Source organism: Stereum hirsutum (assembly GCF_000264905.1).
Source record: "Stereum hirsutum FP-91666 SS1 unplaced genomic scaffold STEHIscaffold_5, whole genome shotgun sequence".
NCBI lineage: Eukaryota > Fungi > Basidiomycota > Agaricomycetes > Russulales > Stereaceae > Stereum > Stereum hirsutum.
In genome coordinates this window covers 1,640,348-1,665,116 of record NW_006763135.1, presented here as the reverse complement: position 1 = coordinate 1,665,116, position 24,769 = coordinate 1,640,348, and the positions used below count along the sequence as shown (strand labels likewise).

The following is a 24,769-nucleotide window of genomic DNA, read 5'->3' as shown; positions in this document are numbered from 1 at the left end:
ACACACTTTGTTTTTGTGTGAACTGATCTGCCTTCGATGTTATCCACAGGTCAGGGATCTCACGCCCGCTGCGAGACAGTACCCGCCATCATCATGCTCACCTCCCCGAATCTGCGCGCTCTGAGCTCGTGCGGACAACACAAGGGACCAGATATACATTCATATCTTACATCACAAGCTCGCTTTGCCAAAGTTCACGCTACGGAAGGTCGTCAGGCTCGAGAATCCTGGGACACGAACGAACTGACCCAGGGCAAAGCAAACGCCCCTATCCCACCTATTGCCTCTGTCTGGACGTCTGGATTTGATACGCCAGTTCTAAAGGCTCGGACCATCGAACCAAAGGACAAACTCGGTACTCGTATCAATGCTGCGCAGGTGAAGGTGAAAGAATCTGAAGAAACCGCCCGTATCAGTACGAAGACGAGCAGAAAGAAGGGCACCTCCCCGCCGCGATCTCCGCCACCCGCGAAGGCCATATCACGACCAGCAGCCCTATCGCCCAAACGCATAGCAAACAAGAAGCGCAACTCGGAGAAGGAACTCAAGAAACGCCCGGCGCACGACACAGATGACGAGCAAACGCATCGTATGTTTTTCGCGTCCCGATTCCGCTATGCCATGCTCATACTCCTTCGTCGCCACACAGATCTCACTGAACGAAGGGAGCGAAAACGTGCGAGGCGCGAGATCATGAAGCCAACCGCTCCACAACCTCCATCCGAGACAGGGGTAGACGAGGGCGACGATGAGCGAATCACTCTGAAGAAATCCAAGGGCAAGAAGACCAAAGCCAAGGCTCCGAAGATGCCGGCAGGACTTGCTCTTATGCATGGTTTCTCGGCAACCAATGTAGGGAAACATAGGCTTACGGTGCGTTGTACAGAGTATATGTTTGCCCTCACTTGTGGTCTGATTGAACGCATAGCTCGATCCAAGAATTGCCCCGGGCGTATTCGGGAGGGGCAAGGCATCTGCTAAGGCTGATGCCAGGAAGCAGTCGTTTTCCAAAGGTATGGTCCATATTTCGGGCAACACCGTCTACATATCAATGACTTGAGTTTGCTTCAGGAAATCATCAATATGGGTTCTCCGAGGATCTATTTCTTCGTGGTACTCGACAATCTGCTTCTCGCAAACGCCGCCAGCCTTCTTCAGACGAGACGAACGACTCCGCGTCGACGACATCCTCCAGCTCACCAACACATCCAGACCCGCCTCTCTTTTCCCACAGGGTCGTGAAGCAGAAAGCCTCCGCACGTGCCACGAGACCATCGCCGAAAGCTAGGGTGTCTAAAGGACCGCCTTCTCAGTTTAGCTCAAGTGCTCCAAAGAGACACGCCGGCTCGCACACTCCTCAGCACACTCCTCAGCACTCTCCAAGTCGTCACACAGCCTCTGAAGTTTGGGACATCGAGATAGAGGACCGTCTCTTGCCTTCGGGATCAGGCATCTCCGTTGCAAGCGCTAATGCGGCCGATCACTCAGACACTGGAAATGCTCCGCCCTCTCCGTTGAACCACGTTTGCTCAAATCCTCTTGATGCTCTTGTTGCGCCTTTCCATCCAAAAACACTCTCCGAAGATCCTCAGCTTCCTGATACCGCTCTTCAGAATGCGGTTTTGCACGTAGAACATGTGCGGTCCGACTCTTCTCTAGGCCCCTCTGAATCTGCGTCTCAGGTCCTTCAGCATGCCCTACAGCAAAGGGCTACTCTGGCTACGCGTTCCAGGTTTTTCACAGATCAATCTCCCTTGGTGGAGTCGAAGACAGTGCCTCATAATATTCAGTCACAGCATTTCAATGAGCAGGCGTATCTTCCACCAACGTCATTACAGCCAACTCGTAATAACCTGATATCCACACCTTCCAAAGACAAGAAAGGCTCTTTATCTTCCTACGGTCATACCCATCATGTGCACTCTGTACGACAACCTTCCCCCATGGCAGCTCCACTCATTCAGCGCGCTTGCTCGTCGTCCCACTCTCTGGAGCGAGACCTCACCTCCCTCACGGATCTTGCTGGCTATCAGCCTTGCTTGGAAACATCTCTCTCGAGTATGCTTCGCTATGACAATTCATCCACAGCCAATGTCCTGCAGGATCATCGACGTCAATATTCACCTATCAGTCGCTGTTCTGTCTCTCCATCGTTGCCTATCTCCTATCTCTCTGCCGAATTCATGCCATCGAATCTGCTCGCCATCTATCCGGACGATTCAGCCGGGCACGCCTCAGAGGTCCTTCTAGACGACAATTTCACACCGTACTCCCTCCGTGACGACATCGAAAACCAGGGGATGCATACTGAATACGATTACCCTGCCCATGAGCACTTTTCCTCCGTGGTTTCCGACGACGAATATCACTATCAGCCCGGAGGCGTCGACGATAATTTTGATGCAAGCGGCTATGATGGCGTCGAATTCATGGACTATATGTCTGACCACGGCCAGAACTACACCGTTCCACCACAGGAAAATCTCCAGCTCACACAGTCTTTGATGACTTCGCGGAGTGATCATGGGGATTTCCTAGACATCCCTGACGCTTACAACAATAATACAGAAACCGAGGCACTGGAGGGGCACGAAGGACAGTGGGGCTTACAAGGAAGAGCACTTTTAATGGGATTAGACCGCGAGTCTCGTGGTGACACTCTGGCGATGGGTGGTACTCGCTCTGCGGGCGTTTGGCGGGCTGAAGAGGATGTTGCGCGATCTTTGAGAAACCATTGGCTTCCTCAGAGATCATGATCTGAGCTTCAAGTTGAACCTGATTGCGACGCGGAGAGATATTACAGCACGATATGATTGTTTCATCTGACACATTTCTTTCTCTTCAGGTTTGTTGCTCTCTGTCTTGTGATTATCGAGTACCTCCTGCAGTCGTTCGTCGTATCCTTATTGTGTCGTATCTTTGTCGAGGTGTCTCGCTTTGACTGTCGAATGCCGGATATTGCCGTTACATTGTCTGGATAAATTATTGTATCGATGGCACGTCGCACTGGTACGGTGTACTCATCTTGTAATCTCAAACAATGGCAGCCTCAATAGGGTATATAAGGAACCAGCTTTTTCCGAGTCGAAGGACCTGTTCATTCCCCTTAGCCGCTCCGTTACTGAGTGTTTATCGACACAGAAAGACCTCTCTTGCGTGATATTACACTTTACCGGTGAGTTTTCTCTCAAATTCATAGTCTGGAAATGCGCGGTGCATGGACCGACGGCGAAGGCCCAGGGTCTGACACGGACTGACACGTTGATCCGTACACGGACCGCGTTTGGGTGTGATCCGCCTCAGCCACAGGCGCGTCGGTGTACGTAATCATCGCCCGCCTAATTTACGGATATTGCGTATCGCGTCGCGGTGACCTTGACTCCGCTTCTTGCTTCCACACCACCACAGTGTCTTGTCTCCTTTGCTTACCGACACCTATTTCTATCAACTTCCCCTCATAGCGACTTTCAAGAGCCATGGGCTCCAAAGAAAACGCTTTCGCCACCGTGAGTTGCTTCGATTTGTCCATGTCGCGTATCCCGATAACGAGACGCGTCGCGTTGGTCGTTCACAGCAGAGCGCGAATGCCTTCGTCAAGCCGGAACCACAGGACCAAGCGCCCATACCTTTGGCAGGCTCACCCACGCGCCAGAATTCAACAGGCAACATCTCAGGTGCCGGACGCGTGAAGCCCGAGGGCAGCGATGTAAGTAGGCTCTATTGGTGCTGAGACGGACGACACTGAGTATCATGATGCAGGGTGTCATTGGCGCACCTTTAAAGCGGTCGGACACTCTTCCGACTGCCGATGCGCTTCAACCTACGAAGGCCGGCCTTGAACGGAGTCACTCCAATCTTGAACTCATCAAGCCCAAGACCTATACCTCATATGCTTCTGCTCAAGATATTCCCTACACCCCAGAGAACGCGTTAGGAGAGGGTGTTGGTATGGTCAAGTATCTCAAGTCCAAGGTCAAGAAGATGGAGATAGGCAGCAAGATGCGTAAGGACGTCTGGCTGCGCGAGATCGAGAGGTAAGTAATTCCAGGATCTTAGACCAAGTGGCGAGCCTGACACTCCTTCAGTCTTCAGGGCCAAGGCGCGCCGTCGACTATGATCGCTGTGTGCGGAGGTACGTGCTTTGTTTCGACTTCATGTCTAGATATCTAATGACACAGAACCATCGTCTCCACACAGCTACTGGCGCTGGGAAATCTTCTATCCTGAACGCGATTTTGGATGGTAATGTGTCTTTGTTTACTCACCATGCAAGTTCTTCCTGACAAGGGTTTCGTAGACAACATCGTCCCTACCAGTGGAATGAGAGGTGCGCTCAATATCTAGCTTAGAGAGACACTGAAATCTCAACTGTTTAAACGCATATATCCAGCTTGTACCGCCGTCGTGACGGAGATTGCTTACCATAAAGAGAAGACCATCGCTGCTGACGTTGCCTTCCTCGGTTTGAAGGAATGGCGCGACGAGCTTGGTGTTCTTCTCGATGACCTCGTCGACGAAGACGGAAGGTGCGTACATTCGTCATATGACATCGTTTCGGAGGCTAAGTTCCCTCCAGCATTAAGCGAACAACGAATTTGAACAGCGACGCAGGCATTGCCTGGTCGAAGGTGAGCACGAATGCAGAATGAAGCAAATGAATGATCACTAATAATGTATTGGTTAGGTCCATGCAGTATATCCTTCCATTACTCAGGATCAAATCGGCAACATGACGGTCGACCAAATTATTGCTCGTGATCCAAGTAAGTCTATTGTCGACATCAACTTCGATTCCGACATCTCATTCTCCCTCCAGGAATCGCTAAGATCTTAGGCACTACCAAGAAGATTGTCGCCAAAGACTCCAAGACTTTCGCCCACGAGATTGCTAAGTACATCGACTCGAAAGACCAGAAGCGGGGCGACAAGAAGGACAAGAAGAAGAAGGACGAGGAGAAGGCGAAAGCCAAAGAGGGTCCTAGTCTTATGGATACACTCCGCGGTGGGAAGGATAAGACGAAGAAGGACAAGGACAATTCGGAGGGTCCTGCCTTCTGGCCGCTTATTCGTCAGGTCAACGTAAGGTGCAACTCCCATGCGCTGTCAACCGGGGCGGTACTTGTCGACTTGCCTGGTGTGGCAGATGCAAATGCTGCAAGAAATTCCATTGCGAAAGGTGCGTTATACATCGTCACTGCTCCAAATTTCCCGCTAATGCTTTGCATTTGTCTAGACTACATGAAGAAATGTAACTGTATTTGGATTTTGGCTCCGATCACCCGTGCCGTAGACGACAAGACGGCCAAAGGTATGTCGGCTTTCAGAACAACGTCACAACGCTGTCATATTCATCCCACATCGTAGACCTCCTCGGTGATGCCTTCAAGTCTCAGTTAATGAGTGAGTGATTTCAGATCTCATGTTCAATTACAGCGTACTGACTTTCTTTGTAGTGGGTACGTCGTCGATGCTGACAGTAGGTAATGCTAATTCTGATCGCCCTTGACACTTTTGCCAATGATTTAGACGGAAAGTACGTGTCTTTTGCTCACGATTAAGCCTCCGTGTAAACATGCTAACGCACGTTCTTCAGCTACGATGCGCACACCATCACATTCATTGGTATATTATACTTTTCTTGAAAATTTCTCGATCCGTCCTGACCTATGTATCTTGATAGCCTCGAAGTGCGACGACATCTCCTGTTCTGAGGTCATCGGTGCTTTGGGACTCGACGAGGAGCCAGAGCTCGAGGCCATCGAAGAGCGTATCGACGAGTGTAAGGAGCAGACGAGCGAATGGAAGTCGAAGGAATCCGAAGCGAAGAACACGATCAAAGGTACGTCCACTGCCGCTCTGCACCGCATTTCTATGATGTTGACACCCGAATCTACAGATATCGAGGAACAGATGAAGCAAGTCCGAGCCATGGGGAAGGAGTACGAAGAACACTTGAAGGCTCTCAAGAACGGTGAAGAGTTCACACCCCGTCTTACTGGCAAAGCCTCCAAGAAAGAGAAGGCGAGTGCTGGTACGAAACGCAAGAACACCCATGGAGACAAGAAATCTTCCAAGCGCCGCAAGACAGGCGGTGATAGCGACCATGAAGACGAAGATGCTGACATGGACGATTTCGACGACTTTGACTCTTTCATCGCCTCGGACAATAGCGACTCCGAAAGCGAGAAGGGTGAGGATGATGATGGCTCGGACGCCTCGAAATCTGGATCTGATGCCGAGAATGACGACGAAGAGAACGAGGAGGCTGATGAGCCAGTGACGGAGGAGAGTCTGAAAGCGAAGATTACCGAGACGAAAGAAGCAATCAAGGCGGGGAGAGAGCGCCTCAACGAGATAAGGAGGGCGAAGAAAGAGGCCAGCGATATGCTCTCCAATCTCAAGAAGAAGCAGGTCAAGGCACAGAGGGACAAGAACGCTTTTTGCTCCTTGAAGCGCTCGGAGGTAGGCTCTTACGCCCTTGCTGCCTTCGTATTTTACTAATGATGGTTTCATCTAGTTCTCTCGTGACGTCCTCAAAGAGGACTTCCGTCAAGGTCTCAAGGAGCTCGATGGTTAGTTTTTTCCTAGTACCTTTCGATGATTCACGAAAGAGAAGCTCAATTCTGTCCTAGACGCCGCTGCCGAGCAGAGAGATCCCGATAGCTTTGACCCCACACAGAATCTCCGCGACTATGCTGCGATTGATCTTCCCGGTACGTCCCACTTTCCGTTCCCTCACAGCACTCATATTAATGGGATAAACGTTTTCCAGTTTTTACCTGTAGCTCTCGCGACTACGTCAGGCTCAAAGGCCAAGTCAAGGGCGATGGGGACCCTACATGTTTCTCGAATGCCGCTGATACAGGAATACCCGCCCTTCAAACCTGGTGCCAGACCCTTACCGTCTCGTCCCGCGAGCGTGCGGCACGCAACTTCCACACTCATCTCAAAGCCTTCGCCAAGTCCGTCCGCCAATACATCGAATGCGCGGGCGAAGTGACTGAGTCCGACCGGGCCTCTCTGAAAGAGAAATGGGAGAGCGGCTATGTCCGCAACGGTGAAGACGGCTACGACTCGGATGAAGAAGACCCGTATGGTCTCGGTGGAGGAGGCTGGGATGATAGTTCAGATGGCGGGATGGATAACGACTTCTTCCAGACACTGACGAACGGCGTTTATGGGAATGGATTGGGCGGACGTGGTCTCTTGACCATGGAGGACCGTGCGCCCAAGGTCGATGCCTGGGGTCAGCCCGTGGGGATAACGCCCCGCCTCATCAAGGTAATGTTTCTCTCGAAATGACTGAAGGCCGTGTATTGACTTCCTCTCAGGAATTCGGGGTTATCGTGGACAAATGTGTTCAAGACCTGAAAGAAGAGTTCAAGGAAGGCCTCCAGGAGAAATGTGAAGCCAGCGCTGAATTGGTATGCCCCTGACTTCCCTTCGAATAGCTGTTGACTGGCTGACGATAACTCTACCTGTCCTGATCAGGCCTCAAAAATGGCAACAGCAACTAGCGATGAATTTGCTGGCAGTATGCATTGGGCATCGTACCGTGCCAGTACGTCCTCTATGAGCCTCGCATCTAATCCAGCTCGCAAACACTTACACGCATGCTCTGCAGCCCTTCGTCGCCACGGATCGTTCCGTCGCGATCTGAACGTTGAGCTCATCTCCCCCATGACTCGAAACATCGCAGCCTCCTGGTCAAAGGTCTTCGAAGCCGATCTGTTTGCTTCCTTCGATGCCTCCGTAAATTCCACTATCACCAAGGTTTTGAAGGAGATCGAGTCCTCCGCCGCATCGGGGCTGAAGGATCGTGTCAAGACGCAGGCCGAGGCCTGTATGGAGGAAGCGCGCGTCGCGCTCAAGAATATCCTCGATGTCGTTCGCGACACTATGAATGCCGAGCAGAAGGAAGTGTCGCGTTGCATCGCACCTCATGTTCAGCAGCAGCTTGTCGAAGGGTATGAGGATGCTATGGAGGAACGTGGAACAGGAAGTGTGGCACGCCAGAAGGTTTGTCAAAGAATCGGCTGTGTTCGAGTCTCTTTTCCTGACGGATTCGGTGTTGGTTTCATTCATTCAGGCCGTTTTCCACAAGTTCATTGCTGAGAACAAGGATGGTATTTTCCACGACGGTGCAGACACCGTCATGGAACGTCTCTCTAAGGCCGCGGAATCCGTCGGGGCCGCTTTGAAGGGTTCTCTTCGCGATCTTGCTGAGAAGGTATGTCCTCGCTATGTTCTGACACAACTTGTCGTCCATCCGTCATGACTCATGTTTCTACTTGTCATCCATGTGTAGGTCGAAGTCAGTGTTGCTGTTCTTTGGGAAGGGGTTCGAGACGATGCCGGCCAAGTATCTGCGCGCGCCGAAGTTATAGAGTCTATCGAGGAGATTAATCGTCAGCTCTCGCTCTGGTCCATGGCGAGAGATATGCGCGACGCCTCCGCTGCACAGATTGAAGGTCCTCCAGCCGTTCCAGGGCCTGTCCCGCTCTTGGGCCAGGCTTGAGGCTACGAGCACGCTCTCTGCTATACCTTTTTACCTGCACCCTTCCCATAGCCCCTACTCATCTTCTCGTAGTTTCGCTCCTATCCTCCTTCTTGTGCTCGTACTTCGTTCTAACCTTATCTTGTATACTACCCGATTCGTCACATTCATACGGTGCTGTATGATCTAGACTTTGGATCTTCCGATCTCCCTTGCCCCTGCTCGCTTCTCTTGCTCTTCGCCACACTTTCTCCTTTCATCATTTCCATATGTCCGCTTGCTCACCGGTGTCGCGATTTTTCCATTACACTACTGCCTTCAGTTCGTTCTAACGTCTTCATAGAGTCGTTCTTACACTAGATCCACACTGCAGTACATTACTCACTTCGAGCTTCGGCTCATTGCTCATTGCTGGTTTTCTTTGTCAAGTGTGGCGCTCAGCCACACTGGTCCCACGGAAGCGCTGATCAATGCTTTTACTTTACTCTTGTCTACCAATACCAATATCCATTCTTGAAGGTCATGAATACGTGCATGTTTTGATTGTGTTTTGAGCCTTGAGGTTGTTGTTGCATTTAGGGTGCTGGCCGGGGAGCCAATGCTCACAAGGCCGGAGGACCAGACTCGGCGCTTATGGACGGTTATGGGCGCAGGCAGATACCCACTGTAACGCTTCCGAATCTCGAACTCGTCACCAGATCACTGTACTTAGTAGTGAACCCACAACGCAGTCTTGCGTGATCGGGCAGATCCAGTCGATGGATTCCCATGCTTCAAAGCAACGAACAGCTTGACTGTAGCGTTTCCGAACCTTCAACACTGTAACGCCAAGCCACCAAATCACAGTAGTAGTGAACCCACCACGCAGCCTCGAGTGATCGCGCTGATCCAGTCGATGCACTTCCCATCCTTCAAAGCAACGAACAGCTTGAGGTCAAGGCGACCGTGTCCGAGCGCGTGTGTAAGTTACAGATACACAGTTTCGAGGTTTCGATGGGTATGTTATTTAAAGTCATGTAGGCATGAAGCACAGCACGGGCATCGTGACGATCAGGTAGGGCAGTACAGTACGCGTAAGTGCTGGTAGTAGTACAAGGGGTAGGAACCAAGGAGGAACAAGGACTGGACTGGTCCACGACGATTCAGAAGCATGCGAGCGTACATAAGTAGGAGCATGAGTCAGTATCAGCAACAACACCACTAACGCGAGAAAGGCTAGAAACCGAAGCGACCTAGTCCACATCGTCGTACTCATAAGCATAATAAGAGAAAGGAAAGGAAGCCGTCCGTAGGGAGGCGTACTAAGTGAGGCATACATACTAAATAGTACCAACGTAAAGGCGGCGATGACGGAAATGGGAAAGGCGTGCATGCGACGAATGGCGGAAAAGGCTGCGAAGACGGGGCACGACGGTAATAGAACAACAACAACACAACAACACGCACATTGATGCTTGATGGGGAATACACTGGACAGTAGGGGTGGTTCGAGTAACGGAATAGCAGGACGACAATGATATGAAAAACACGAGGCGAAGGCCCCGGCCCCCAGAGAGCGTTATCAAAACTTCTCGGGCCTGAGACCTATGACGAACAACGAGATGCTCTTTTTGACCAGCTCGTCGTGATCCTCCTTCTCCGTTATGTGCGAGGGCGCAACCTTTCGGGACAAGGTCGGGCGGGTGTGAAGGTCACCAGCTGTTATTAGAATAGATAGGGGGTGATGACCGGAATGGAGGGATGCGAGTCCTCGAAAGGGGATGAGGAAGTTGGCGCGTCCCACTCCGAAGGTTGTTGAAGACGCGACAATTTGCTTCCACATGGGGATGAGGATGTACGTGTGCGAATTCGGTTCGTCGTTCGGACGCGAAAAGAAGATGCAGGGTCGATTTGAGGGTCGAGGGCAATAGGAAGTCAGAAACTGATGGTGGAGAAGGTGGACTATGTGGGATGTGGGATCTGGAATCGCACTCGCTTTACGAGAAGCGGTGGCTCGGGCCTGCCAAAAGGGAGGACTTGCTCAGTAGCGGACGACAGGCCTCCCATGGCGGTCGACTTCGCGTCCGGTGCGAGGGTCCACGTACCGTTCCTTGGAGTGGCCAAAGCCAAAGAAGTGCCGGATGCGCTCAGCGAGAGAAGGCTGGCGATAATGAGTGCTATGAATCGCCGACTTGCTCGCAGTGTAGCTGCGAGTGATTGGTTTGCTTGACTGAAGACACGGACAAGAAGTGTCAGTGGTGTATTACACAGCAGATACGGAAAGCTGAACGTACGCGAGACGAAGAACGGTGCCCGTGTGCACCTGTGCTGTGAGAGCGTCTGTGGTGACGGCTCGAACTCGAGTGGTGAGTTGGGTGAGTGGACGGTGTCACATAGTACGTCGGTGCGTGTCCGGTGTGTGAGTGCGATGCGGATCGGTGACGACTGTGACCATGAGCAGAAGAGCTGGTGGGATAATAATGTGTGCCACCGGAGAAGGAGTTGTTGCGACGATGGCCGCCATCGAGAGAGGAGTATGTGGCTCCAGGTGTGCTATGAGCTTGTTGGTAATACTGAAGATTTGAGCTGCCCGGGTACGGAGCTTGGTACGACGGCGAACGGTGCATGGCCGTTGAGTACGAGTAGCCCGGTGAGCGAGAGTAAGAGCGATGTTGGGAGGGGGAGCTGTGGGCGTACATGTTGGTGGATGTGGGGAAAGGAGGATAAGATTGGCGGCCGACGGGTTCTCGAGGACTTTATATGCAGAAGCGGCTCATGGCGTAATCGTGGAGAACCAGGGAGAACCTCCCATTTCAACGCCACCAATCTCCCGGGACCCACGCCGTTCCTCACATCGCCTTCTTCCTTTTCTCTTCCTTTCTTGTCCTTCATTTCCCACCTCCTTTGTCTCCCCACATCATCCCTCCAATTTTCTGATATACCTGCCACTCAGTCAACCCACCCGTTCATTGTTCAACGTCGTGCTCAGCCCACGCTCTCGTCTTTTTTCGCATCGTTGCTCTCCGCCATCCCACTTGCAGGGCTGTGTCAGCCGATCCCGAAATTGTTTTTCGGAATGCGCTCCCTCGTGTAGAATGCACGACAGGCGGTGCCTCGTGCTCGCAAGCCCGTACACCGCCCCCCGCCTCTGCACTCTTCGCCTTGCAATGAAAACTTTCTGGGAGCTGCTGTGTATCGCTTCGAAGCTTCTCAATTTTCTAGCTTGGGCTCTTCAGCCGACATTTTACGAATTCTGCAGCGCCTTTCATTGAACTCAATCCGTCGCGTCCTCCTCTTCCGCGTGTTTATACGGGGAATGATTGACGACGGAGCACTGCATCAAACTGATGCAAATGATCCGGCCTCACAAATAATCACAAGTATCGGGCCCGGGACAGGTTATCTGCTTTGTTGGGCATCTGTTCCGGGAGGCAAACGCGTTTATCTTGCGTGGTCCTTTGCAACAATACCATCTCTGGCAGTGCATAAGACATATATGCACCGTCCCCCTGCTTTTATTGATGGGCATCGAGGCGACCCCGCAATGTTGTACTCGGTCAAATAATCATAGGCATCCAGGCCTCCGATGAAAGTCGTCTATCCGGACGATGTACCCTCGCACCATGGTCCATCTCGGTTCAACCCGAAGGGCCAGAAAGTCCCCTGCAGGCAGTATGTTCTACTCGTCCAATTTTTGGGGGGATCTGCCAGCCTGCAAGTGGTCGATGTTCTCCACGCATGTCCTCAGATCCATTCTTTATGAAGATGTATACTTCCGTTCAAAGCGCCGTGCCTCCGTGCGCTTCCGCTTTTGCCTCCGATGGACACAGCGCTACTCTTCCAAGCTTACTCGGCTTTGCAACGGGCTCAGAACTTCGACTGCGAGTAAGGGCGCGCAATGTATATTGGGTCTTGACTGGACGCCGATGGGACAAACGACTCAGCGATACGGCGCTGTCGCCGATTACGGCTCACTACAGGTCATCCCCACCTGGCCAACTGGAACTATACCCATCGGGTCTGCTCACTCCCGGTGCGAACACGTTTTCTCACTGCATTGCCTTAGCCGGAACTGTAGTCGGTCGCGTGTCACTTTCACTTGTCTTTGGGGTGAAGCTCTTTGCTCGCCGCATCTCCTTGTAGTGAGCACGTATACCCTTGAGGAATTGTGACTCTAGCTGATCTGTTCAGTTTCTCAATGCATCTCAACCCCACCAAGGAGAGCGGGAACGCTTCACGGTCGTGTATTGACATGGACGGTTTCGACTATTGGGTCGCAGCGGAGACGTATGCCCCCCGACGTTTTCAAACCCCAACGGGTCCCGAGGCTTACACCGCCTCCCCCGGAACATTCAAATGGTAAGTCCATCCGTAACTCACAGCCCACATTATCGAGATGACTCGATGTTTCTTTACGCCTATTTGTACTCCTTAAATCGCATACGTCAGTGCCAGGCTGTGCTTGTCGTCGACGTCAAACCTTTGATAGAGCCGCCCGTTCTGAGGCGGTGGTGATTACGGATTCAATTGACTGAAGGCTTTCGGGTGAGGATAGGAGTAGGATCTGAATTGGCCGTCTCGTCAAGCATCGGGTTGGCCTCCTCAGGCTTGCAAACGTTCCGCACCGTACCCCCACTACTATCTCAAGCAGTGAGTTTTGTTACTGGATGCGTTCTCCTGGGTTGTTCCTGCACATAGTCTTTCGCCTGGTACCAGGTTGGCCGTTGTGAACCCGCGCCGACGAAAGCAGGCCAGCCCCTATCCTTCCTGTGAACACTCGACTCGAACTTTCCGTCAAGCACCCGGATCAAGAACGCTCAAGCAGTTGGGTGGCTGGATGCGTTCTGCTGGCTGTTTCTGCACATAGTCTTTCGCCTGACGCCAGGCCAACCCCTGTCCAGTCTGTGAATACTTGACTCCAACATCCCGTCAAGCACGCGCATCAAGAACGCCAGCATCAACATCACCATATTCATCAACCACCACCAACAACTCAACGCCACTACTACAACAACTCGCGCAGTAGGCTTTCGCTCAAAAGAGACCTCCTCAGCCAGGTACGCCGTCCTTTGACCTGCGTTCCCGTCTCACTCTCATCAAGAACCAGGATTTGGTTCGTTAGCCTACTTCTGCTCCAGAACCCAAACCACATTCCGCACGTCGATGTGCACAAGACTTTCCAGCTATCCCTTTCCAGCCTCCTCGACGACGAAGCCCATGTACCGTGGCCCGTCCCGCCCGTCCATATCCCCGGGTTTGGCACTTTGGTACCAGTACCAAGCTCCAGTTACTCCTCAACCATCACTTCTACCAGTCCCGAGGTGCAGTCACACTACGCACAGCACATTCTTATCCTTGCCACCGTCAATCTTTGCGCCGCAAATCCGAAGGTGCAGGTTAAGAACAGGCGCCACAGTGGCACACGACCAGCCCATGACCAATTGGAAAACCTAGAACCCAAACCTCATTCATTTAATCAAACATACAGCTGCAATCTCTTCTGTAGCGCTATAAAAAGGCACCGACTGAACCCTACTATAGGTACACACACACGCACCAACGGACGCCCACATAGCGACAGTCAGCAGAGGACAGCTGTCGTGGTGCCACGCCACGCCACGCCACGCCTCGCCTCTGCCATGCCCCGACGACAGAACCCGATTCAATTTAGCATCGCCGGAAGGGGTATGCCCAACCTATTCGAGGTCTGCAAAGTCGCCTTCGTCGAGATCATGGGGCTGCATGAGGTCGTTCGAAGGTTCGAGAGTTAGGATGGGCGAAGGAGAACGGTAAAGCGTGTGGATGGGATTAGACCAGAGATCGATCGACAGAAGTGTGACGAGTTGTGTGAGATGAGGTGTCGTAGGCCAAGGCCAATGAACGAAGGCGTTAAAGGATAAGAGGAGGACAGGAGAGCCGTCATCCATCGCGATATAAGCGTGGCAAAGGAACGCGATGACGGAGGCAGCAATGTAACAAGACCAGGACAGCTGTAGGTCAGCATTCATGTACACAAAGCATAGACCACAAAATGACCGCGGGTAAAAGGGAATGGTGGTAAAACGGACCTCCTTCGGCTCCTCGCTCTCTCCATACTGCATCGTATAATCGATGTTGCTCAGTACAATCTCTATCGAATCCGGGTTCGTCAGGTCGAGGGGCAGGAACGATACTAGTGGGTGGTCTTCAATCTATGTTCATGGCACGTGGTGTGACGATGGCAAAGGGACAGAACGAAAAGATGGGTATCCGGGATTGCGGCGCGGCGGGAGCGAAGATACGATGATACGAGGTTGTGGAGAATTGTGAAAAGATGGGATGGTGGATAGGGGTAGATGGTGAAGGCGATGGGAGCGAGAATGCACAGAACGGACGAACAAAACGACGTCATGCGTGGATGCCGGCGGTTCCAATCCATAGTTTGCATGACAGCGTGAGGTTACGGAGTGCGAGAGCAAGGAGGATGCGGACTCATCAGCGTTCTTCTCGGAGGAGATTACTTTGAGTGGAGAGAAGAAAGGGAGCATAGAAAAGAGGAGCGCGCTGTGCCCCGAATGAAAAGGCATCAGGAGCCCTTTCTATCGCAGATGGTGGGATCGAACGATTCAACCAAGACCACCGGGCATTCTACTGATTATATCAAGGTTTACACAACCCGACGAGGTCGAAAGCAGGGGTGCCCCACTAACACCATCCCATCGTATGCAAAATGTTGATGTGGCGCTCATATGACGCCTAGCGCAAGTTGAGATGCCCGTAAGAGAAGATGGTTTGAGACCAGAAGGGCGCCTCTCACGGACTAGAGGGGCGCGACTTTTGATAAGATGAGAAAACGAGAAGACATGCTTACAAGTTGGACGATAGCTTGATTCAATGCATGGAATCGAGGGTTGCCTGGGTTGGCCTCGCCACGTTGCCCGTGTGGTGTTGCCAGCAGAAGAGGGTCGGGCTCAAGATATCTATGGACCAATGGCAAACCCAAACAACATTTTTGGATGAGCGTTTGGACCAGCGGGCGGAAATGAGGGTGGGTAATAGGCGATCGTCGGGCGTCAAGATACCATACTTGACTTTGGTGAGATATAGAGGCGCGCAGATGGGGATGGAGAGAAGTAGGGACCAAAAGGAGGGGAGGACGAACCGTGCAATGTTTCGTCTTGTTCGGATCCCGTTGCGACCTCCTGCAGGATCTTCTGAGGTTCCGCTAACTAGATCCATCTTCGACATGATGTTGATCCACGGGATTTCGAGGTTGACCATTGCGGACATGGCTGAGAGAACACCGCTACACATTAGAAAGTGTTAGAGAAGGATGATTTCCGCAACAGAGGCAAGAAGAAGAGAAGGGGAAGCACGTCGTGTTGTGGCAGGCAGTTTACCGCACATTGACTGACTCGACAATGTTACATTCATTTCCGGTGCCCTATCTAGAGATACTGCAAGCTCAAGAGCAGGCCAGGCCGTTCTGATTCTCTCAGAATAATTTCGCAGCAGGCAGCCGCACATTTTGCATAGCGTTTTACGCAAGGAGGGACGAAGAACTCCGAAACAAGATCGAATGATGTAGATGACTGAAAATACGCTCACCTGAAGAACTTATATTTGTCCTCCATGAACTGCGACTCGAGCAAGTACACGGCACAAGTCCGTACTCCGAGGCGGTTTAACGTTTTTACAAACGTGGGTAGAAATGGATGGTGTGTGTAGAGCTCGATCTGACCTACAAATAGAGAAGGTCATCGTAAATCAGCCTAGAACGACTTATAGGTAGCAGGATGACGAGAAGGGGGTGTAACAGGGCGTACCAGGACAGTCTATTATGAGATAGTCGTCCTCGTACTCTCCGAGCTCTTCCTCGAACCAATCCATATTTTGTAAAAGATACCTATTTGCCAGGTGGTATATCACATAATCAGTTCCATCCCATTTTGAATGACTTGGACCTAGAATGTCTTTTCTTCTGCGCATTCTTGCATTCAAGAGTAGAGTGGCGGCGCCACATTTTCGCTCCTCCAAACATCCAAACCAAAGGACACTCACTCGTACTCACTCGAAACAGTACACCAGTCCACCATTTGGTCCATAACCAAGCTCATTCATCACATCTTCTAGCGAGATCAAGTCTTTGATATCGATAGACGGCGAATACTCGAAGCTGTCTGGTGAGGCGGCGGGGTCGAGGTTAACAAGGTGGGCGGTGCGTTTTGAGGCTTGTAGATGGGTCATGACGGCCGTGCTGAATGTCGATTTGCCTGCACCGGCAGGGCCTGTGACGAAGACTGCATAGCGCATTTTTAGAGGATGGTTGTGTTATGGAGAGGAGCAAGCGTGCAGAGCTGAGCGCGAAGATTGTGGCTGAGGGGCAATTTACGTAAGCAACCTGCAACTACCACCAGCCACCACACCGCCGCTGCTTGCACCTCTTGCAAATATCCACTACAGGTCATATAATGTCTCTGCCACCTCTCAACCCGAAGAAGACGACAGCAGGTATTGCTGTCGATCCCCGTACACTCGAGCGTGTCATCCCAGAATCACGCCGCCCAGATGGAAGGTGAGATCAGGTACTTCCAACACTACATCATCCTCCCCTTTGTTCGTTCTCGCCAGCCAAACACATCCACAAACTTATAATCATGCCTTCTATTGTTATAAACGGCGATCTCACTTCACAATACCACTATCGATATTCTTTCGGTGCCACATCGTGTTCGCGCCACTTGTCCGGCCGATGATCAACCCTACTCCTGCCTTCGCATCTAACTTGCACATAAAACGTCCTCAGTGTGCGTAAACAACTCAAGATACGCCCGGGATATACCCCACAAGAAGACGTCCAGCGTTTTCGCTCCACTCGTCAACAAGCCATCGAGTCTCGCGCCCTTCCAGCTGGCCATATCCCCGGCTGGGTCCCTCCGTCCTCCGCTTCCAAAAAGCCTTCATCTTCATCATCACGCGGGGTACCAGGAGCAGGAGACTTTCCTAGCCTTGGAGGGTCAGGCGGAGGTGGAGGTGCGGGTGGTGAGGGCAAGGCTCTGAGCAAGGCACAGAAGAAGAACGAGAAGAGGAGGCAGAAGAAGAAAGAGACGAATGATGATGAGCAGGTCAGGGATAACTGGGATAGCGATGAGGATGATAAGCCGAGAGGAGAGTCGGGGGCCAAGAGCGTCAGTGCTAGTGCTAGTCCAGCTCATACTCAGGATACGCCAAACACAAGCGAGAAGGACAAGTCGGATTCGGCGGATGCGGATGCGGTGGCAGAGAAGTTGAGCAAGCTCGATGTTCAATGAATTGATGCGGGATGGGAAGGAAAATCTGGACAGGCGAGCGATGTGTAGACGGCTGTTATACAGGGTCTGTTATGTATGACTAGGGATATATAAGCATGATATTACTCGGAGTATTGTAGACGACGGTCTACGTATGTGGGATGCAGATGAGGGGGTGATCATTTAAGCAAATGAGCGACGGGAGAATTCGTGAAGCGAGTGGACGTCAATCGCGTGGGCAGGAAGAAGTGGGGGTTGGCGAGAAGATTATAGGACATTTTACTATACACTGGACATAGTCTTCCACATTCCAAGTCCACACGGGTCTAGCATAAAAAGAACCGGACTGTCCGAGCATGCCCGCATCCTCGGCATATAAACAAGAGGTTATGTCATCGTGTCCATCTTGTCCAGGCCTTCGAAGTGAGGTTGAGGATTATGCTGAGTATTATACATGGTGGGAGGAACTTGAGCGAGTTGCGGAGGCACAGGCTTTGGCCTTGGTCGAAGTTCCATGGACAGGATGATCACGACAAGGAAGGCAGATAATGCAGCTATTGGCAAGGAACGAAGGAGTTGGTTACGGCTTCTTGTAAGAAACAGCGAACGACGGATTGAATGACTCACCAACAGACTTGCGCATATTGTCCCATCTCACTTCTTCCATGTCGGAGCGGAGTTCATAGAGAGAAACGAGTGACTTGTTCAAGATTTCCTGCAAGTCCATAACCAGACCTCAATACAATTTTGCTCTTTTCGACTGTACCAAGAACTCACCTCAATCGCTATGTCTCGCTTCTTCTCTTCATTCTTCTCCTCATTCTTTCGACTATCCACATCCATTTGAATCCTAGATTTCAGCGGAAGCAAAGAGAGAATTACGATATGAGCAACAAAGGCAGAAAGTTCGCGAAAAGACGGACTCGTGTCTGAGAGTCGACAGTTCCTCTTTCATCTTCGCGTCGAGCGCGTCAACCTCTCTCCGTAGAGCAGAGGACTGAGTCTGTATGCCGGCTGACTCGCTACGAGCACGCATGGTCACCTCAGTTCGCGCCTCTGAGAGAGCAGCACGAAATAGGTACGCTTGCTGTGAATTTCACGAAGGGTGGGCCGCAGAAGACAGTCCGGTGAACGCCAGAGGTACAAATATTATTGTCACGTTCACATACATGCAGGTATCATATGAATCAAAACTCACGTTATCCAAGTCCTTATTTGTGAGACCCTCACGCTGTACGCGACCAATACGATCCACAAGCAGAGCTCTCGTCGCGCGCATCAGACTTCGCGCTGTGGCGGTCGGGAATGTCTCCTCGAGCACCTTGAAGAACTGATGGGTATGAAACGGAGGGCTCTGGTACGTGGAGGGTGATATCGGTCCGGACGTCCTCGTATTTCGACCACCATTAAGATGGGGATGGTCGGGGGGTACCGGTAAATGCGACGAGGGTGACGAAGTGGAGGATCCGGCTGCAGAGGGTTGGGATGGATCATTGGGATGTGGGGTGAGAGAGATTTCAGCGTTTGTAGACGTCGAGGAGTTCATAGGTGGTTCAGAGACATTTGAGGAAGGAGAAGTAGCGGGATCAGAGATGGAAGAAGATGTGTGAGCGTCTCTGTGGACGGTTTGCGAAGGGGAGAATGGTGCTGGAGGGACAACAGATATCGCGGTAGACGAAGCGAGGTGCGCTTCTGTGTGCACCGAGCGTGCCAGTCGTTGAAACGCTCTCAACGCTAAGGACATTTCAGAACTCGAACTATTACGACGAGATTAAGGACAGAACCAGTATAGAGCCAGTGGAGGTCAGTGGACAGGCCGAAGTTGCGCGCCTTGCCACGCCTTGCCACGCCTGGTGTGCCACTCTGGGACAGTTCGTTACTTGTTCCCACGGTTGTCGTCCGCCAATCCCGAGGAATGTGGCAAAGCCGAAGACAGAAGGCCGTCATCCATCGATGTTGATCATGTGGCGGTACGCGGATTGGGAGAGAGCATATACAAAATGTATCGTCATTGTATGCAGCATCGTGCAAATCCAACCTCTAGTAGATGATCATACAAGGAATGCGGCGTACACGAGAGACAGTAGATGCGGGGTGTGCATGTAGGTAAGTATGCGAGAGCGAGAAAAAGTAGGTGCAGTGTGTGCGGAGGGATAAATACTACAAACTTCTTGTGGTCGAAACGTCGTCAAACATTAAAAGTATAAAGCAAGTCGGCATTATGCCTCCGGAATCGTAAATATGCGTAGGTGAAGAGAGGGAAAAACTGCGAAGACAACGTTCATGCCCGCGATGGAGAATGGGAACGCGAGTGTTGACGGGTGGCATAGCCTGAGTCGTGGCCGGACTTGGGCACATACTCGGGACGGAAGATAGCATCAAGGAAGACGCCGACGCCGCCCTCGTTGTTGGTGAGGGTCTGGTAGTCAGACGCGCCTGTAGGTACCGGCATGGCGTTGCCCATGGACACAGACATGCCTGAGGCGCGGAACTGTGAAGTAATAATAAAGGTCAGCCAACGGCTATGGAAAATATATAAGAAGGAGACTAACCATGCCAACATCATTCTCCCCATCGCCGAAGGTGATGATGTTTTCGGGGTTGACGTTGTACTTGTTTGCGAAGTACGCGAGGGCGACCGACTTGTCGATGGTGGCGGGGATCAACTCGATGATGTCGGGGAGAGCGCGCGTCATGCGGTAGTCCTCGCCGTTCTTGAAGTGAGCGTTCATCTTCTCCATGTGTTCGTTAACAAGAGCGACCTCCATCGGAAGGACTAAAATTAAGGGTAAAGGGAAGATAGTGATAAGCAACCCGAACAAATAACAACAAAGGAGGATGAGCACTTACACATCTTCGTCACAACTACCTCGCCACTGCGTACACGGTCCATGTAGTTTGTGCCACGCATGTCGCGGATTGATGGGTCGTAGCCGCGGGTGATGGCGTAGAAGTCGAGCGAAGGATGATCCTCGAGGTAGACGCAGTTGACGGAGTCGTGCTCGTAAATGAATACCGACTTGTTGATCCCCTTGAGGAAGTCGGTGACGGCGCAAACGACTTCAGGGCCGATACCCGTCTGCGACTCGATCTTCCCCTCAGGCGTATAGATGATGGAGCCGTGGCAGCAGCCAGAGGGCATGTCCTCCAGCCCGCACACCCGAGCGACGTACTCGCAGGAGACACGCTGCTTTCCGGTCACTGGGACGAATGGAATGTGGGGGTAGTTTTGGCGGACTAAAATCGTACGTCAGCAACTATACTGAGCGAACAGACAAAGGTGGAGACAAAGGAGTCTGGAATGCGGTAAAGGACTCACGGAAGCGGATAGCGTCGGACGTGCGCGGGTTCACGTCGTGAGCGTCGTCGAGGAGGGTACCGTCAACGTCGGAGAGGACAAGCTTGATGTCCTCAGCTTTAGGAAGAGGTTTCGTCGTACCAACGGCGCCCGACTTGCGAGCCTCGACGATCTTGAGAAGGTTTTTCTCAAGCTCAGCGACCGCTGGCTGGCGACAGAAGGTGACTGGAGAGTTGAAGTTGAAGAAAGACATGATAGTGCGTCTAATCGGTGGGATGAGAGTTGGGGTGGTTCGGTGGATGATGCTCAGCTCTTAGTAGCAGTTAAAGAGAGAAAGGGCAAGTTCTACTTGTTTCTCGAAACTGGAAGATATTGAGTAGGTGGAGCGAAGATGAGATGAATGGACGTCAAAAGGGGCGCTGCTCTAGTAATAAATACGGCAGAAAAAAAAACAGGAGATAGATGATGCTCGCCAAGATGGTGGTCACAGTTGTTTTGCAGGCACGAATGAACCCCAAATCTACGTAGAACGACATCGCTGCTTACGAGACGTTGGAGCGGCTCAGGCGAAACACCCTTGCGGAAGAGAGCGGTCTTCTCCGGCTGCTCAAGATAAACATTTTTAGCGCTCCGAGGGCGCGCCAAAGATCCCATCAGTCCAAATCTGTCCCGAGATTTTCGACTCACCGGTGACAAAATGCGTGGCTGTGTCGCGTAGCTGCTCGGTGCCTGTGACCTCCGCCTTGCGCCACAACGCTTGCCGTACCCAAACTCGTTTCTTCCTCGCACAAGCTGGCTCGAATGAAAAATTACTGCTGCATGCTCTCCGCGCTGGTCGCTAGGAAACTTTCTGCGCCTCGTGAGGGCGGAAATGGCTCGGGGAGCACAGGCGCCACTTCCTTACCTACACTGATTATCTATTTTACGGACAACTTGCTGAGGTCTCCACTTCGGGCAGGCGCCTCTATCCGTTTACCCGATCGCGATCCATCCGCACCTCAGATCCTTTTTGTACACGATTGCCGAGCGCGGACAAAGCGAGGAAAATATTTTACGGGGGTTGGATGACGTCGTGACAAACGAACGCAACGCCCCTCGACGTCCATTAATTTGCTAAGCCGTAACTACACATGCACATGCCGCCGTCGGCCGCCAACTCTTCAGCGCCACCAGCAACATTTTTTACGTGGAGAGTCCGCTCCTTTATCTTCAGCGTCATTCATATCTCGAGCACCCACTTATTTTCTCCTTCTCACTTCAACCGCCTTGCACGCAACTTCTCTCTCGACCACCACCTTCACCAATACCACTACTAGTACTACCACCTTCGCCACATCCCGTCTAACTCTATCACTATGGCTTCCTCTCTCGCAAAGATGGCAATGACTCCGGTCGACGGTGCACCACCCCGTCCGACTCCGCCCAAGCGCAGACTCTCAATTCCTTCGGTGGGCTTCAAACGCATCCTCGTCCTCGGGTCAGGATCTTTCGGTTCATGCCTTGCGGACCATCTTGCGGACGTCGGTCACGTCGTGCGTATCTGGTCGAGAAGTCAAGAGACCGTCGACACTTTCAACAACCACAACCGAAACAACAAGGTATGGCGGCTTCCCGCTCTGAGCGTGGCGCTGTAACTAAAATTGACCCCTCGTATCCGCTCAGTATCTCACGGATCACGCCTTCTCGAAACGCCTTCGGGCAGTCGGTCCTGACTTCCCACCTCTCGAAGACCTCGAGAAATTTGACGTTCTTGTCTTCGCCATCCCAACGCAACATATGGGGTTCGTTCTTCCACATACTGGTCTTCAGAACAAGACTAATTTTCTCGCAGTGGGATTCTCCAAAAATGTGGGGCTTTGTTCAAGGCCGAACAGACTGAGAACTCGCGGCTGCCCCTGCTCGTCTTCGCTAACAAGGGTATCGAGATTGGCTCTTGCTACCTTCCCATCGAAATCATTGGTCAGTCCTTCTTCTGGTGATATCATAAGTTGTTACTGACGTTTCCGTAGAGCGCGAATTGGGCAAGGAGGTCGCCCGTACTTCGACTTTCCTCTCGGGACCCAGTTTTGCCAAGGAAGGTTGGTGTGTTTTCTATGTCGTCATCCTAATCTCCACTGACGGCTTTTCTCCTTGTTAGTTTGTCAGCGCATGCCCACTCAAGTTACTATCGCGTCCTTCTCTTCGACTCATGCCGAGCTTGCCTGCGAGGTCTTCCACCAGCCCCACTTCCTTACATTCTCCTCTGCCGACCCAATCGGTGTTGAGCTCGCCGGCGCCTTGAAGAATGTTTACGCCATCGCATCTGGCGTCTCCACTGGTCTCGGTTTTGGTCAAAACACTCGCGCTGGCCTTGTCACTCGCGCGTCCGCTGAGATGCAAATGATCGGCCAGCAATTCCAAGCTGACCCAATGACGTAAGTTGGCTCTTCCCGCTCTCCCGCCTCGTTTTCATAGTTCTAACATGATGCTTTTGTTGCACAGGTTCTTGTCACTGGCTGGCATGGGTGACCTTTTCATGACGTGTGGCTCCGAGAACTCGCGGAATTTCACTGTCGGAAGACGTCTTGGACAGGGCGAGGACCTCAAGTACATCCTCGAGACCCTCGGATCTACCGCTGAAGGTGTCGAAACTGTCAAGGCTGCTCACGAGCTCCTGGAGCGCATCGAAGTCAAGGCGCCGATCGCAGAGGCTGTATACGACCTCCTATATGGTGACATGAAGTACGTCATCTTACTTTATGTACACTCCTCTTTTACTGACGAAAACACCTCATTCTTTTTGTTCTCTACAGAGCCGACGATCTCGCTCAACGTCTCATGGGTCTTCCCTCTATGCCCGAAAACCTTCGTCCAAAGGTTCGCCGCAACTCTCACTCGCAGCGCTTCTACGACAGCATCGGCCACATGTCCCCCCACGTCACACCCGATGCCTCTCCATTCGCCACTCCTTCTGGTTCGCCGACAGGCTCTCCCAAGCTCGGCGCCACGAAGGTCTCTGGCTCGCCAGGCAGTACCTCTCCGAGGAACTCGTCCAGCAACGGCTCTCCTACCGGCTCTCCTCCCAGCGAGAATGGCCCGAACGGAAAGTCGTGGCTCGCGAGCCGTGTGCACTCTGGTCGGGGCGGGAACTGATCTGTTCGTCATCTTGCCGTCAGCGTCGTCGCCTGCGTAGATGGTGTTCTCCAGTATCCATATAATGTATTCTTTATCCGGAGTGTTTCGTCGCTCATGTATCTTGTACCGTGTCCGCATCTCCGATTTGTTTTCATACCGTCGCCTTTCTCCACCCTTTTCATCACTAATCCGCATATCGATACCCGTACTTCAAAGACGATGATTAGAAACCATCGCACGCATCTCTATACGTCCATACTCGCATCGTTTTTCCTTCACCGTATCAGTATCTAAAAAGAAATTTTGTCGTCGTTGATGCGAACACACTAAGCTGATAGTTGTAGCCACTACAGACGTATACTTCCAAAAATGACATCCATAGAGATTCGTCTTCCACCATCAACTGCGTCACCGTGTGCCTTCCACGGTTAACATATGCCTTGTCTTAATAGAAGACTCACGGCTATAAACGCCGTAGACGAATAGAATCTTCTATGTACTACTCCGGAGTACCGGTAGTGGCTCACTCGTGTGAGAAGACGAATGTTTCATGACGCTGCGCCACACGCTATCGAAGATTTGGCGTAGCATCGTGCCCTACTTTCGCAAGAG

General features: G+C 52.0%; 8 protein-coding genes across 8 annotated transcripts; 4 read left to right on the top strand and 4 right to left on the bottom strand.

Moving 5' to 3' along the window:
• Nucleotides 1-93: 93 nt before the first annotated feature.
• Nucleotides 94-2,756, top strand: STEHIDRAFT_167587 (uncharacterized protein; the record flags this gene model as incomplete). Its single annotated transcript, XM_007302850.1, has 4 exons — nucleotides 94-589; nucleotides 650-873; nucleotides 929-1,013; nucleotides 1,072-2,756. The coding sequence occupies 4 exons, from the start codon at nucleotides 94-96 to the stop codon at nucleotides 2,754-2,756; spliced, it is 2,490 nt and encodes an 829-aa protein (XP_007302912.1).
• Nucleotides 2,757-3,753: 997 nt separating this feature from the next.
• On the top strand, nucleotides 3,754-8,518 carry STEHIDRAFT_55587 (uncharacterized protein; the record flags this gene model as incomplete). The annotated part of the gene is made up of 22 exons (XM_007302344.1): nucleotides 3,754-4,034; nucleotides 4,086-4,132; nucleotides 4,198-4,242; nucleotides 4,298-4,327; nucleotides 4,391-4,526; nucleotides 4,577-4,628; nucleotides 4,685-4,763; nucleotides 4,817-5,176; nucleotides 5,234-5,308; nucleotides 5,365-5,404; nucleotides 5,594-5,622; nucleotides 5,681-5,839; nucleotides 5,897-6,462; nucleotides 6,518-6,572; nucleotides 6,633-6,713; nucleotides 6,773-7,057; nucleotides 7,109-7,281; nucleotides 7,332-7,424; nucleotides 7,492-7,561; nucleotides 7,625-8,019; nucleotides 8,090-8,230; nucleotides 8,309-8,518. 22 exons carry the CDS (start codon nucleotides 3,754-3,756, stop codon nucleotides 8,516-8,518), a joined length of 3,402 nt encoding a protein of 1,133 aa, XP_007302406.1.
• A 965-nt stretch (nucleotides 8,519-9,483) lies between these two features.
• STEHIDRAFT_120468 (uncharacterized protein) lies at nucleotides 9,484-11,170 on the bottom strand. The gene is made up of 2 exons (XM_007302849.1): nucleotides 10,771-11,170; nucleotides 9,484-10,706 (listed from the first exon to the last, which is right to left on the bottom strand). The coding sequence occupies exons 1-2, from the start codon at nucleotides 11,101-11,103 to the stop codon at nucleotides 10,518-10,520; spliced, it is 522 nt and encodes a 173-aa protein (XP_007302911.1). The 5' UTR covers nucleotides 11,104-11,170; the 3' UTR covers nucleotides 9,484-10,517.
• A 1,504-nt stretch (nucleotides 11,171-12,674) lies between these two features.
• STEHIDRAFT_155621 (uncharacterized protein) lies at nucleotides 12,675-13,982 on the top strand (the record flags this gene model as incomplete). Its single annotated transcript, XM_007302848.1, has 4 exons — nucleotides 12,675-12,835; nucleotides 13,411-13,533; nucleotides 13,584-13,866; nucleotides 13,965-13,982. The coding sequence occupies 4 exons, from the start codon at nucleotides 12,675-12,677 to the stop codon at nucleotides 13,980-13,982; spliced, it is 585 nt and encodes a 194-aa protein (XP_007302910.1).
• STEHIDRAFT_77129 (ATP-binding protein Fet5) lies at nucleotides 13,947-16,768 on the bottom strand (the record flags this gene model as incomplete). Its single annotated transcript, XM_007302393.1, has 7 exons — nucleotides 13,947-14,214; nucleotides 14,545-14,667; nucleotides 15,327-15,435; nucleotides 15,618-15,761; nucleotides 16,064-16,196; nucleotides 16,282-16,361; nucleotides 16,527-16,768. 7 exons carry the CDS (start codon nucleotides 16,766-16,768, stop codon nucleotides 14,173-14,175), a joined length of 873 nt encoding a protein of 290 aa, XP_007302455.1. The 3' UTR covers nucleotides 13,947-14,172.
• A 130-nt stretch (nucleotides 16,769-16,898) lies between these two features.
• On the bottom strand, nucleotides 16,899-19,366 carry STEHIDRAFT_77126 (uncharacterized protein). The gene is made up of 6 exons (XM_007302392.1): nucleotides 18,944-19,366; nucleotides 18,669-18,832; nucleotides 18,523-18,595; nucleotides 18,373-18,460; nucleotides 17,262-18,299; nucleotides 16,899-17,030 (listed from the first exon to the last, which is right to left on the bottom strand). The coding sequence occupies exons 1-5, from the start codon at nucleotides 19,289-19,291 to the stop codon at nucleotides 18,133-18,135; spliced, it is 840 nt and encodes a 279-aa protein (XP_007302454.1). The 5' UTR covers nucleotides 19,292-19,366; the 3' UTR covers nucleotides 16,899-17,030; nucleotides 17,262-18,132.
• Nucleotides 19,367-20,026: 660 nt separating this feature from the next.
• On the bottom strand, nucleotides 20,027-21,296 carry STEHIDRAFT_155617 (HAD-like protein; the record flags this gene model as incomplete). The annotated part of the gene is made up of 4 exons (XM_007302847.1): nucleotides 20,027-20,236; nucleotides 20,298-20,521; nucleotides 20,596-20,982; nucleotides 21,065-21,296. The coding sequence occupies 4 exons, from the start codon at nucleotides 21,294-21,296 to the stop codon at nucleotides 20,027-20,029; spliced, it is 1,053 nt and encodes a 350-aa protein (XP_007302909.1).
• Nucleotides 21,297-22,333: 1,037 nt separating this feature from the next.
• On the top strand, nucleotides 22,334-24,424 carry STEHIDRAFT_95313 (uncharacterized protein). Its single transcript, XM_007302846.1, has 7 exons — nucleotides 22,334-22,641; nucleotides 22,706-22,824; nucleotides 22,875-23,002; nucleotides 23,053-23,121; nucleotides 23,181-23,457; nucleotides 23,525-23,764; nucleotides 23,836-24,424. Exons 1-7 carry the CDS (start codon nucleotides 22,399-22,401, stop codon nucleotides 24,173-24,175), a joined length of 1,416 nt encoding a protein of 471 aa, XP_007302908.1. The 5' UTR covers nucleotides 22,334-22,398; the 3' UTR covers nucleotides 24,176-24,424.
• Nucleotides 24,425-24,769: the final 345 nt, after the last annotated feature.